At 44.4% G+C, this 13,627-nt stretch overlaps 1 protein-coding gene across 7 annotated transcripts in view; it reads left to right on the forward strand.

Moving 5' to 3' along the window:
- Positions 1-13,627, forward strand: part of SMARCA2 (SWI/SNF related, matrix associated, actin dependent regulator of chromatin, subfamily a, member 2) — a 178,296-nt gene that overhangs the window by 136,414 nt on the left and 28,255 nt on the right. For 5 of the 7 annotated variants that reach the window (XM_027041104.2, XM_027041109.2, XM_027041108.2 and 2 more), the window contains exons 28-29: positions 4,304-4,521; positions 13,081-13,134. In XM_027041104.2, coding sequence (XP_026896905.1) covers positions 4,304-4,521; positions 13,081-13,134 — 272 coding nt within the window. Of the gene's footprint in view, positions 1-864; positions 2,401-4,303; positions 4,522-13,080; positions 13,135-13,627 lie in introns of those variants that run through there. The other 2 variants (XM_027041111.2, XM_053205306.1) reach the window with 2 other exon arrangements.

The raw sequence follows: 13,627 nt of genomic DNA on the forward strand, positions 1-13,627 counted from the left end.
GAGGATCCGCCAAGAGAGCCAGAGCCCTTGTCCGTAGGCAGAAACGTGGTATTTAAACAGCAGAGCTGGGTATGAGAATACTGGATCTCCCATTTCCTATCCAAGACATTTCCCATGCATTGTCTTGATGTCTTTAGAATTACTCCTTTTGATTCTTCCTAAGATGGTCTGTTCCGCTGCTGGGTCCGTGCCCCTCTGTGTGGTGGGCTTCGAGATACCGGGGCCGAAAAAGGCGACCACAGTGAAACAATGCTGCCTACTTGCTTGTGGCTTTTGTTTGCTTGTCTCTGTTTACCTATTCCCGGGCATGGATCCCTTCTGTTCCGCCGGGTAGGGCTGTGAAGTCCCGTATTCACAGCACCCCCTTGCAGCGCGGGGAGAGGAGAGCAGGGATAATGCCCACTCTGCCGACCGTCTCTCTTCCCCTAAAAGACACGGCATGTGTCGGGATGACAGGGGCACCACCAGACCCACGTGTGGTGACTGATTCCTCAGTCGAGTCTGCCATGTGCCTTGCAGGCTGCAAAAAGTGTTTGCTCGGAAACCGCTTACCCTGCAGGACTGGCTCCTGCGTTTTGTTATCAGAACCTACATGCTGCTTTCTTAAGAGCTAATTGAAGAAGGAGCCAGTCTTTATCCGGTTCTGGTGTTGTGAAAATGTATTCTTTAAAAAAAAAAAAAAAAAGAAGAAGAAAGAAAGAAACAGAAAGAGAAAGAAAGGTGGGGGGGAGAAAAGGTTGCCATCCAGTGGAGGAAGGAGTAATTCCCAGCTTCATTCAGGAAAAACACAGGCTGGAATATGCTTAACTATTTTAACTTGGCTGGGGATTTTTATCACCAGAAGGGTTTTTTTTTTTTTTTTAGTGACATTCGGAGCCAAATGGGTGCAATGTGCCTTTAAGGAAAGAAGTGCCTCACCAAACTTCGCCGTAGTTGTATCTCACCGTTCCGAGAGGGAAGGAAAGTGTTAATTTCTTATTTGTACACTTTTTTTTCCCCCCGACTTCCTTCCTATTCACTTCATTAAATGTAGAGGCAGTTCAGCATGGGAGCCGTCTGTATGTTGAATTAGGGCTCGCACTCTTGCCCAACACGTCACCAGTCGGAAACTGGGGGTTTGCTTCTGTGATTTATTTCATTATTGTGCTGGTAAAAGGTTTGGAAGGGCATTCTTTTCGGGGTAGTACTTTAGCATTGTGTAGCAAGTTTTTTTTTTTTTTCGTGGCACCCCCCCCCCTCGCCTAGCACTGAGTTGAGTCTGTTGAGCCAGTGTAATAAATAATTTTTTTAAATAAAAGAACAGTTTTAAATTTCCATGAATAATTTTACTTACATGCAGGAGTAATCTTACTCCACTTCTTTAAGTGCGAAAAGCACTGGGAAATATTTAGTGAATTGATTTCCATTAGAAAAAGACCCTTAGAAATCCCTGAACATACAGTACTGCATATGGATGTGTTTGGGGTCTTTGGGGAGGAGGGAAGATGTTTTGTAGCTGACGGCATTCCTGCATAAAACCTTAATTTAAGGGGAATAATGGTCAGTACTTTGTGTGTTTCCTTGTGATTCCAAAAATCTAAATTTAATAAGAATCTGCACGTATGAGCAATTGCAATAAACATTGTTTCATTAGTTCCTTTTTGCTATTTGTTTTCGCTTCTTAGCTATTCCCAGATTTAGAGATTGATAAATCCAAATATCATAAGCTTATGCTTTGTTCCGTTTCCCCCCCCCAAAATTAAGGGGAGGGGGTGAGAGTAGAAATATCCTTTTCACAACTTCCCCCTCTTCATGGATCCCACTGAAAAGAAAAACAATGAAAAATTTTACAGCACGAAACTGAAAGGGAAGTATCACAGTTGTTCGGGATTTTCTTTAAAGAGAAGAATGACATTGTATTAAAATGTTTGAACTTGGGAAACATGCACATTGCTTTTACCGACATGCATTTAATGAAAAAATTCTTTTATCCAAAAAAAAAAAAGATCATCTGAGATTGCTCCAAAAACATGCAGCCTGTTTTTTTTTTAAAGGCACTAAAATGAGGTTTAAGATACCAAAAAAAGAAAAAAAAAAGCTTAAACTGTTTTAATTTTTTTTAATAAAATTGAATATTAATTTGTTTCCTTACTGGCTTAATTGTTAAAATGAGAGTAAGAATCAGAAATCATCTGAACTAAAAAATCTCTAATTCTGCTTCCTGGAATAATAAGGGGGGAAAAATATGATAAGTAGTTGTCAATATTAAAACAGGCTGAAGGAGGAAGGCTTCGGGCCTTGTAGTAGGTAGAATGAAACAGCAGATTTGAGTATCCACAATCCTTTCAGTATTAAATTTTCAGTAAAATAAAATTACTTGTATATGAAAACATAGCCTTTCCCCAGCTCTCTTTTTTTTCCTGATCAGCTGATGAAGAGACTAGCAGCTCGCTGCTTTGCTGGCTTGTTAATTTTATCCCCACTAACTGTGATTTCCGATAGCCGGCCTGCCGATAGTGGTAAGGTAAATATCCTTTTTCGTTGCCGTCTTGAAGATTCAGTAGAACTACATCCCAGGCATGTGTAGGTGTGTAACACATCAAAAGCCGGTGTTCTCCGTATTTCTGTGTGCAACTGGGTGCTTGAGGAGAGCATTACCATTAACTGTTGACAGCCTTGCATGCTGTATTTATTATTAGCATGTTCAGTCCCCAACATTTGCGGGACAATTTCCTTTTCTTAATCTTCGCTTAGCTGCAGTGTGTTTAGCTGTATAGTTTGGGTGTCCTGCTTTTAGGCAAATGAATATTAATGAAATAATGTGGAAGCTTTTTTTTTTCTCTCTCTCTCTCTCTTTTTTTTTTTTTTTCTTTTTCCTCATAACTCATCAGATCTCGCCTCCTTCATAGTGGTTATCTGAACACTGTAGGATCGTGATGGAAATTGTCTTTTGATTATTAAGGCCTAGCCTCAGACTGTCCCTTAGGATTCTGTCTGTGTGCATGTTGCTTCTTCGGGTTTGCACATTGGAAGATGCATAGAAAACATTCTTTTAATCCCACTAGCATTTTTAACATGCCAGGTTGTTTTGTGTTCTGCACCAGGTTTTCTTCATAAAACCTTTCTTTTTCAGGAGGCATTGTACACAAGTGAAAGAAATTATGTCTGAGCTGTAATCACTCTTTATATTGATTGTTATACTCACATGATCATAAATATTAGCCATGTTTGGTGCTGTGGAGAAATGAAGGTAATTGCTTTATGATTAGGGCTCTTTCAGCTACGAGAAAGGATTGATTAGCATTTGCATACTGGAAGCAATATTGAGAGCCAGGAGGAACAAATAACAACATCAGTTTATTTTGTGTGAGAAAGCAATCTTGAAATGCAATTTAAAGGTCTTTAAAAAATTTTTTTCTTTTTCATGGTCAAATTTTCTTTTATCTGTTTTGTTTCGTTTTTTTTTTTTCATTGCAGTTTTTCTTTATTTTTCTTAAGTTTTGAGATTTACCAGGGGGATAAAAAAAAAAAAGTTTAAACTTCTGGGTCTGTCACATGGATCTTTTAGCCATTTACGAACAGGTTTCTTTTATACCTGGTTGTTTTTATAGCTATTTTATTATCTCTCTGCATTAGTGCTGCTGGCTCTGGTTTAAAGCAAGCGTTTGCAGGTAATTGGAAAAAAGTGTTTGTTGTCTGTGAGTGTGTGTGTTCTTTATCAGATGATTTAAGTGCATTTACCAAGGAATGTGGCTTTGTACTTCCTGTTTCCTTGTTTACTAATTGCTACGTTAGAACAAAATCTGGATGGAATAGGGATTTATGCCGTGAATCATGAGTAAATTGATGTAAAAGCCCAGAGAAGGGTCAGAGCTCATATGATCGTAAGGATGTATTCTTAGAGGAATTTTTTTCTTCACCCACCTCTTTTTGGTTTTGTTTTGTTTCTGTTTTACCTTTCCCCCCTTTTATAGTAGTAAAACAATTCAGGTCTTTTTCTTATATCGAGCTAAAATTTCATTTGGATTCAGCTACCTTTCAGACACTTCACATGTGTCGCCCTTTTTGTATTTGTCATTTCTTCTTACTATTAGTGTTTCCTGCCCTCGCTGTATTTTGTTCCCAGATTAGACTTGGCTTAAAGAATTATTTTATCCAATATGGCGGTCTTCCCTCTTCTTACTTGACTGATTACTGTTAACTTGTATTTTTAATCTTATTTTTGTTAGTTTTACTTGATTCTCATCACTCACCTTGGCTTTTTAAAATTTTCTTGATTAATCTCTTGTCTTGAATTTTCCTCCTTCATTCCCTACTACAACAGGCCATCGAAGACGGCAATTTGGAAGAAATGGAAGAGGAGGTACGGCTCAAGAAGCGGAAAAGACGAAGAAATGTGGATAAAGATCCCGCCAAAGAAGACGTGGAAAAAGCTAAGAAGAGAAGAGGCCGCCCTCCAGCTGAGAAACTATCCCCCAATCCCCCCAAACTGACCAAGCAGATGAACGCAATCATTGATACCGTAATAAACTACAAAGACAGGTGAGTGTTTCACTCCTACAACTTGCTCCCCTCCACAGAGACAGAGTTGATACTCACTACCGAGCAAGATGTATTTTAAGGCATGCACTGGGTTGTAAGGTTCTTTCTGCTTTGTGTTTCACGGCTTTTGCCCAAAGGTGTCAGAAACCTCGTCGTACCATTTTCACAATGGCTGCCATTGCTGTTTTGGGTGCTGTTTTCCCAGGCATTGTTGAGGATATTTGAAAATAGTGTAGGTGACAAAAATTAAAAAGACAGTCTAAACTGGAGGAGTCAGGACTCTTAAGGATCTGTGAAATACCATCCTGTTTGTAGAAGGACTGGAGTGACATCGTGAAATTATACTTCTGGGTTGAGTTGTTTGGGAAAGAAGAATCCTAGCATACTTAAGGTAAATATTTCGTGTCGAGACTCTGTCGAAAACCAAAGAGGTGCTTCGTCAGAAATACCATTCCTTCTTTCCTTCCAACACACTGGTATTTCTGAGCCCTCGTTTGAGCAACATCTCCTCCTTCCTAATGACACTGCATAGACCGCATGGTTTTCTGGCAGATGTACCTCGTTTTCACAGACCTTTTCAGTGTGAGTGTGGAGAAACGCACGAGGGACATTATCATCCCCAGACCTGTGTCGGTCAGCCCGACACAGTAGATAAACTAGTTGGGCTACATTTTGGTTAGTTGTTTTGGTTTCTGCTTGATAATCATGTGATGCAGTTTTCATAGAAAGATCACATCTCGTTCCAGTTGAAAAGTTGATAGGAAACAAAAGAATTAAACACTGTATTTCTCGCAGTTGCACAGCGGCATTTAATCCGGTTTCGGTTATTTTTTTTTTATTTTTATTTTCTTACAGTAGTGTTGCTCCGTACACCCAGGAATGTTTAACACACATAACGAAGTTGTGATTTTAGCTTTTCTTTGCGACTTTCGTGCTCGTTTTCTATCAGGAAGAAACCTCCTAATAAAGATGAAGTCGTGTAACCAGGAAGAAACTTTCCACTGAGAGGTTCTGTTGTTGGGTCTTCGTTACATTATCTGTAAGGAGTTTCCAGAAATGGTGACAAGTGGTAGCACGAGGTGTGTGTGGAAGAGTCAGAATTTCCTGCCCTTCTTTGTGTTGCAGAGTTTTTAGGTTCTCTGCTTACTATTTTTACTACTTGTCTTTGTTGTTGTTGTTGTTGTTTTTTCAAGTGCATCCCCTTGCATATTTCACACGTGGCAACAAAGAGCAGCCCCATTATATTGGGTTTGGAGAGGCCACTCATTGACACGGGGGGGGGGGGGGGGGGGGGGGATGACAGCCATCCAGAAAGGAAGACTGGCCCACCAGTCCGTTCTTTGACCAGAGCGAACGGGCACACGCTTCCTCGTAAGCCAAGAATCAGTAACTCTGTCAGGTTTCTGTTCGCCCCCAGCCCTCCTGGAAGATATGCCACAGGCAGGAACGGTTTCCGGGAAACCAGCTTGGACAATGACGCCTTATTTTATCAGCCCCTGGTGTAAAAATAATAATAATAATAATAATAATAAAATAAGTAGAGAGCATCACCCTGCAGAAGCCTCCAACTTCTCTGCCTTTGTCTCCGGAGAGCAGAGCGCGACATCTGTTACTCTGACCAGGTGCGCCTTGGTATTTGACAGGCATCTTGCTCATAACCTGCCGAGTGGAGTCGGGCGGCAGGAGCACTGTGCAGAGCCGAGAAGAGGTTTAGGAGCCAGGCCTTTTATTCCAGGTGACGTCTAGCTCCTCCTTTAACGGTGCAAAAGAGGTCACCAGCTGGTGGACCACAAAGTGCCCACAGCCTGATTAATTTCATGATTCATGCTGTTGGGTGGGGGATGGGGAGAAAGCAAACACATAAAACCCGGAGAGACTTCTTATAAACTTCAGGTGTTCTCCGTCCTTTTAGAAAAACCTAAAAATCATGCAGCGTTCTACCCAAGTTTCCCCAAGGTGATAACGGGTAGGAGTGAGGAGATGGCTCCCCATCGCCCCCACCACGGGCTCTCCTGCTCCAGCTTGCCGCAGCCCTCCCCCCGACCCGTCACCCTGCTAAATCATCCTTCTAGTGTGGGGTGCCACTTACTATTTATCATCGTGCTTTCCCGCCCGGCCCACTTGACTCATTTATATCACCTGCTGGCTCCATAGGCTTCTGGGTGTTGCGCTTCCTGGCCTAGATAGCTATGGGCTGACTCCTTTCCTAGAAACCACCACATAAGAGGAGGTTAGATCCCTTGCGCCTCAGCTGAGCACAGCACCGTTGCTGATACACAAGCTCTTACATGGGTTCAGCTTACCTGTGTTTGAATCTTAACTCCAGCATTTATCTACTACCTGTGGGGCGCTCGGGCGACTTCCTTAACCCCTCTGAGCCTCACTTTCACCATCCACAAAATGGAATGATTACCGTACCTGCCTCCAGAGGCGTCAGGCGAGTTGGAGGAGTTAATGCAGGCCAAGCTTGCTTGCTGAGTCGTTTAATTATTAATAATCAGCCTTTCAGACTACTTTTAGCTCATCAGGTGGGTAAATGGAGCTCTGAGCACTTGAAAGTAAGCGTCCTTGCTAATACGTTTTCTATCCTTTCTGTCCCCTCACACCCTCCAAAAACAGAAAACACAGTTTCACTGGGACTGATTATCGAACATTTCTTTGGTTGTATTGTAGGGAAAGAATATTTAAATATTTTAGCATTCAGACACCGAGTACTTTTTTCCTCCTGTTTTCTCTGGTTTCAATCTATTTATTTAACTCTTCCTTGCAAAGTACCCCCTTAAGGCCCGTTCTGTTAGCCCCCACCCACATTTAGGTCCCTTCTGGAGAGTATGGGCCCCTTTCCCATTGCTGCATGTTTCGTGTATATTTCGTGTTAGGAGTCTAGAAAAAAAAAGCACTTATTGTGAATATTTCTGTGTTTTATTTCTCTTCCCAAACTTGGTGCTCAAGTAGGAGGTGCTCAAATTAGGAAGGCCTTAATTGGATACATTGTTATATTTTTGTTGGTTTTAGAAAAATACTGCTGGGAAATGTACCTACCCCTCCATGTGCTGAGATTTTTGTACAGTTAAAGTCAGCTACTAATATAGTAACTCAGCCTACCTGTGCAAGAAATACCACCTGTACTAACTTCCCTCCCCTTACCTCAAGTGTTAGGGTTCTGACAGTTGTACAGATTAGCGGTGTATTAGATAAGAATTGCCATCTATATTTAACTGATATATAAGAATTAATTAGCTCTCATGAGACAGTTTTTTCAAAGTTCTTGCATGATTCTGGGACAGATGTATCTTTCTTTTTTATGAAGAACTAGGATAATTTAAGCATCTATTTATTGCCTTTGTTTTCAGTGCCAGGCTTTTTTTTTTTTTTTTTTAAGGAGGATACTTTTTAAAATGTGACCCCAAAGAGCCAGTAATTTTGTGTGTTTCACAAATGTAAAATCCTTCTGCAGTAATTGCTATTTAAAGTTAGAACTGGTCAGCTATAGCTCATTCCTACTATTTTCATTCCCCAAATCAAGTAGTGTTAGAAGGCTTTGTTTTGACTTGTTATGATAAGCCTTGTTTTCTGTTTCTATCGGAGGCTTTTAAGAATCCTGTTCTAACATTATGTACTATTTAACCTAAGATGCTATTCCTTTAGAAAAAGGATCCATCCCAGTTTGCATCCTTACCCTTTAAAATTACCCCTGGGATGAGATCTAGAATAAGATAGTGAAGGGTAGGGGCTGGGAGAGCCATCCCGAGTCTAGAGACGTGGCTCGTAATTACTTGGATAATGGAAAGATCTAGAGGGATTCGGGGTCCTCGCTCTCCCTGGCTCACCTTCCCACAACTCAGATGTGCCCCCCTCACCATCTTTGACAGACTGCCATCCAGCAGTTATGGACCCTCCCGAGAGTTAGTGCGCTGTGTCAGGGGGCAGTTAACGACACTGACGTGCAGCTGTAAGCACAACAATCCTTTCCTATAGGATTCAGCCCTTCTGACTTCTGGGTGTTCTACTTGGACGTTCAGAGAGTATGTCCGTCCGCATTCCGAGCAGTGTCCTTTGGGCACGGCTATCCACCTCAGGCCATTCTCCTTGAGGCTGACACACCTCCCTTTGCTCTCAGAGTGCTGTCTAGACCTACACCATCCTGGTCCCCTTCCTTAGGCACATCTTACTTTCTTAGTGTCCCATTTAGAATAGGGCACCCATACCTCCAAAGGTATTCTGATGGCTAATTGCGGGGCAGTGAGCTTCCCTGGTCTGGATACCAAAATTCTGTTACCCTGCCTCAAGAGTGTCTTAACTTCTTCCAACAGCTCTGACACATGAACATGGGAAAGCTCCCCGGCCCCAAAACGTGTAGAAAGCTCTTTCTTCCCTTGAATATTGCCAAGGTTAGACGTCAACTAAGTGCTTGATTTTTTTTGAACCTGTATCTACCGACTTCATTCTTTCCCTTACGCAGCTCCATTTAACAGATTCTTGTCCCATTTTTCCAGTCTACTATTATAACATCATTTTTATGCCTTTTTAAAAAATCATGTTTCCTTGTGTAAATCATTTCGGGTTTTTTGTTTTGTGAGGGGTTTTTTTTGTATTTTTGTTTTGTTGTTGTTTTTTTTCCATCAGATTTGCTATAAGCGGTCTAAAAGGCAAAGGACAGATCTCTGTCATGTGCACCTGAAAATCACTTCAGGTTGACATAAATGTATTAACCATTAATCCTTTTTTTTTAAAAAAATATATTTTTTAATGTTTATGTTTGAGAGAGAGAGAGAGAAACAAAGCACAAGCGGGGGAGGGGCAGAGAGAGAGGGAGACACAGAATCCGAAGCAGGCTCCCAGCTGTCAGCACAGAGCCTGACGCGGGGCTTGAACTCATGAACCGCGAGATCATTACCTGAGCCAAAGTTGGACACTTAACCGACTGAGCCACCCAGGAGCCCCTAAACAGCAATCCTTAAAGTTGATTAGCCGTCTGTAGTGTCACAGGACTGCGCCATCGTGTCCCCCACTCTGTCTGTCCTGTCTCAAGTTTATCGAGAAAGGTTGAAGCCAAGAGATACCACATTTGTGGCCTCTCCAATCTATCCACCTAGAAACCCCGCGGAAAGAATAAAATGAGGTTAGCTTGCCATGGCTTTTTCTAAGAGACCCCCTACTAGTACTTAAATGATATTATTTATCTTCTCTAAATAGCCCCGTGGCATCTGAATAATTTCCTCTAACTTTTTATGGAGGGTCCTCATCAAGCTTAGCAATCTCAAGTCTCCTTGTTCATTTTGACATGGGAACGCTGGCTCTTATCTCTCTTCTGACTCCACTTCTGTTCGTTGTGATTTCTTAAACGTTACTAGAAGCAATCTGCACAGTGCTTCAGGATGTAATTAGTTTGCAACTGGATACTTGAACTCACGTGAAGCGCCTTCTTACGCCTGGTCGACAGTCCTGTCCGTCGGTGGCTTTTGTTCAACGTTTATTGCGCCTGACTTTTCAAATCTGAGCATTGTCCTCATCCCTGAAGAATCTGGAAATGGAAGGTGAGGTTGTGTCCTCTCTTCCCTCCCTGACAATTGTCTGAAGACTTGGCAGGAGCATTCTACAATGACCCGCCTCGCTGTCTGCAGAGGGTTGGGACTTGACGTCCAGCTTTGCGGACGGACACAGGGAAGAAGTGGGCGAGGCAGAAGAAACCTGCCTGGCTGGTCTGATGGGTGGACACAACCCTGGCCCTCAGTGAGGTGATGGGGGTAGGGCTGGTGACCAGTGGGCTGCTTCCTCCCTGGCCCTGTTGAGACTCCGCTGTCCTCCCTAAAGACGGACTGTCGTCATCTTGACCTGAATTTGCAGAATCCTTCCTGATAGGTCTGAGAGCGGTGGAAGGTCTTGGCTTGTTCTGAATTTCAACTCACATTGTAGAAAATCATTTATTCATCCTGGAAATATTTATGGCATCCCTCCTGTATTTCCAGCCCTGTACTGCAGAACAGGGCCAGAGGGTAAAAACCCAAAAAACAAAACAAAAACAAAAAACCTCATAGTACTCCCCCCCTCTTGCTCACGGTGCATGCATTGGAGGAGGTAGACAGTCTTCCTTCCAGGAAGGAGGTGGCCAGCCAGGAGAATTCAGGGAAGCAGGGGGTCATGTGAGCCTCTTACACGAGGGCACGATGACATTAGTTCTTGTGTAGGGTCACTTTTTAGAAGAACAAAAAACTATCATTATAAAGACATTTAACCTGGGAAAGGAGAGCCAGTGTGCCATTCCTTTCCATTTCAGCTCCTTTCCAAGGACAGGGTAGACCGCAAGCCTTAGGACTAAATGTACCGTTTAATTCCTTTACATGCTGAAGTTGGGTGTGGCATAGCCCTGAAGTTGAGTAAGGCCGAGCTGCTGGTTTTGAAGGTCCCCATCTGATCAATCCATTCTCCAGAAGGGATGGGTTCTCGTTAAAAAAAAGAAAGAGAGAGAGAGAAGAAAGAAAGAAAGAGAGAGAGAGAGAGAGAGAGAAGAAAGAAAGAAAGAAAGAAAGAAAGAAAGAAAGAAAGAAAGAAAGAAAGAAAGAGAGAGAGAAAGAAAGTAAGTAAGTTAGTTGCCTGGTTTTGAGGTTTTCTCTCAAGTGCTTGACCTGATGTGCATTTATTGTGTGTGTGTCGCGGGGGGGGGGGGGGGGGGGCTGGGGGGGGAGGTGCTTCCCACACTGATCACCCTCCAGAGGCTTCGATCCAGGGCGGGCTGTTCACACCACTGTTGGGATTGTCTCACCAACACAGATTTGTAGTAACAGTATTTTTAAAGCCAAATCCGTGTCCCTATACTCTTTTTTTGTGGTTGTTTGGGTATCGTGTACCTTTCTTCCTTCCCCCAAGGTGATCAGATGGCTGACCCGTGTAGATCTGTCCCCCTGCCCTCCTTATCCGAATCATCCGAAATGATCCTACAGGGACCTCTCTTGTTCAGAGCCTCGCATCTCCCGTGAACTGTAATCTTCGTTAGTTTCAGCTCTCAGCACCTTGCCCGTCGTCCTCTGAATTATTTACAGCATGTTCTGTAAAATGTCTGAGGGAGTATTTACCATTCCCAGGTTTCTCTGCCTTCCTAACGACATGTCCTGAGACCACGTGGTCTGGTTTTGGCTTCTGTATCCCCGTGGTTAACATTACCATCAACCCAGTGTCCCAAATGAGCAGCACGAAAAGTGTTCCCAGTTCTGTGCCTTCGTTCTGATACGCGCTCAGGTACAAAGTTCCTTTGACACGCACCCCAGCACCTCTCCCGGGTACTCCATCTTCCATCGCCCCACATGCTTCTTCACTAGGCCCTTACCGTGTCATGGGAGTCCCGGCCTGGGGCAGCTGTGTGCTGCCTGTGTCCCCTGCCTCCAATCTGTCCCTCATCCTGCCTTTCCGGGGCCTGTAGCTCACTGTCGCACTGTCGTGTAACTTTGCATGGCTTCCCATTGCCTCCCCAAGTGCGATCAAACTTCTTAGTGCAGGGAAAGCTAGTCTTCCATAGTCTGGCCTTAGTGACCTCCCAGCTTCGTTTGCCAACATGTCCCTTCCTGTTCTCCCTTTTATTTTAGACATTGCAGCTAATGCCCCCCCCCCCACCTTTTTTCCACTTCTTCTTGGTTTATGCCGTTCCCTTTGTGCGGTGCCTCACGCCCTCCGAAGAGTGGGAGTGGCTCTGAGAAGGGATTTTATGAGCGGCCACACGCAGCCTGCGGATGCCAGAGTAAGGTCTGGACAGGATGGAAGTTTTTTTTTTTTCCTGCGATTTCTCACACCCAGCCGCTGCTCTGGTTCCCGCCACATAAAGGACACCAGGGTAGCAGTTTCAGAGTTCTCAATGGAAGAGGCTTCTCTAGAGGCCCATAGAAGGGCCGGAGACCTCAGGTGGCCATTTATGGTTCTTTCCAGTCCAATGACTGACTTGAAGAGAAGGGAGGTCTGGGAGGCGGAGCCAGCTACCTGGGTGGTGTGCAGAAATCAGGGCTGGCTGCTGCAGCAACGTGCAGTGTGCTATTCAGTTTCCACTCCAGCTTTCCGAGGTAAGTACTAGGCCCGTTTTATTTACACGTGAGGAGCTAGCTCGCCTCGGATGGTAAGAGCACTCCGGTAAGGTCATGTTCCCCCACCCCCTGCAAATGCTGCCTGACTTCCCCCCGCTGCTTCTGGAGCAGTGCACGGAAGCTGCACCCTAATGCTCACATCAAACATGAGCAGAGGGAGCAGGAACCGGAGTAACAGGCATGTTCGCGTTTAAGAGAAGCAGGAAATGTCTCAGAGACGTCACGAAAAAGGTTTTTTCTTTTCTCTCCATTCCTCGAAAACTGTGTGTGTGTGTGTGTGTGTGTGTGTGTGTCAGAATGCGGTTCCACACATAACATTGTGTAGTTTCCCCCCCCAAATCCTATGAGTCAACAACGCGGGCAGGTAAGCAGTCTGAGGCTTGGAGAAGTGACAGGAATCCCCCCAAGGTCACCCACCATAGGAGGAAGAGCCGGACTGGGACTCGAACCCAGGTCTTCTGACTCCAGTGTTCTTTCTACTCTACCGCAGGTGTAACGTGGAGAAGGTGCCCGGTAATTCTCAGTTGGAAATAGAAGGAAACAGGTCAGGATCTGTCTTGTATCCCCTTGTCTCTGAATACAGGTATCCGTCGGGACAGCAAACAGCCCATTGTTCCCCTAGCCTCCCGACCACACCCACTTGGGGTGGGAGACGGAGAGGCAGATATTCCAACCCCCCAGCCATGGCTTTTGAAGTTGTTTGTGCTGCGCTTAGGTTGGGGTGTGTCCGTCCTGTAAATGCCCTTCTTAGAAGGGCCGTCGGGAGCCGCCTGCCTGCCCACCTCCCCTCACAGATGGGTTTCTCTTGCTTCTCCCTCCCTCGGGCAGCTTCTGTCTTACATCCGTGGGCCTCCTCACTCCGTGCTGCCTTGCTGTAGAAGCTTCATGAACAGCCCCTCTGCTGCGTGGCTCTCCTGCAGGGTGTGAAGAAATGTGTGCGTGCACACAGTGTGTCTGATGTTCTGGAGTTAACCCCAGTGTGCACGGGGTTTGCGCCCTGCCTGTGCCATCTGGGTGTGCCTGCCCCGTGGTCCTAA

The sequence above is a fragment of the Acinonyx jubatus genome, chromosome D4 (assembly GCF_027475565.1).
Source record: "Acinonyx jubatus isolate Ajub_Pintada_27869175 chromosome D4, VMU_Ajub_asm_v1.0, whole genome shotgun sequence".
Taxonomy (NCBI): domain Eukaryota; kingdom Metazoa; phylum Chordata; class Mammalia; order Carnivora; family Felidae; genus Acinonyx; species Acinonyx jubatus.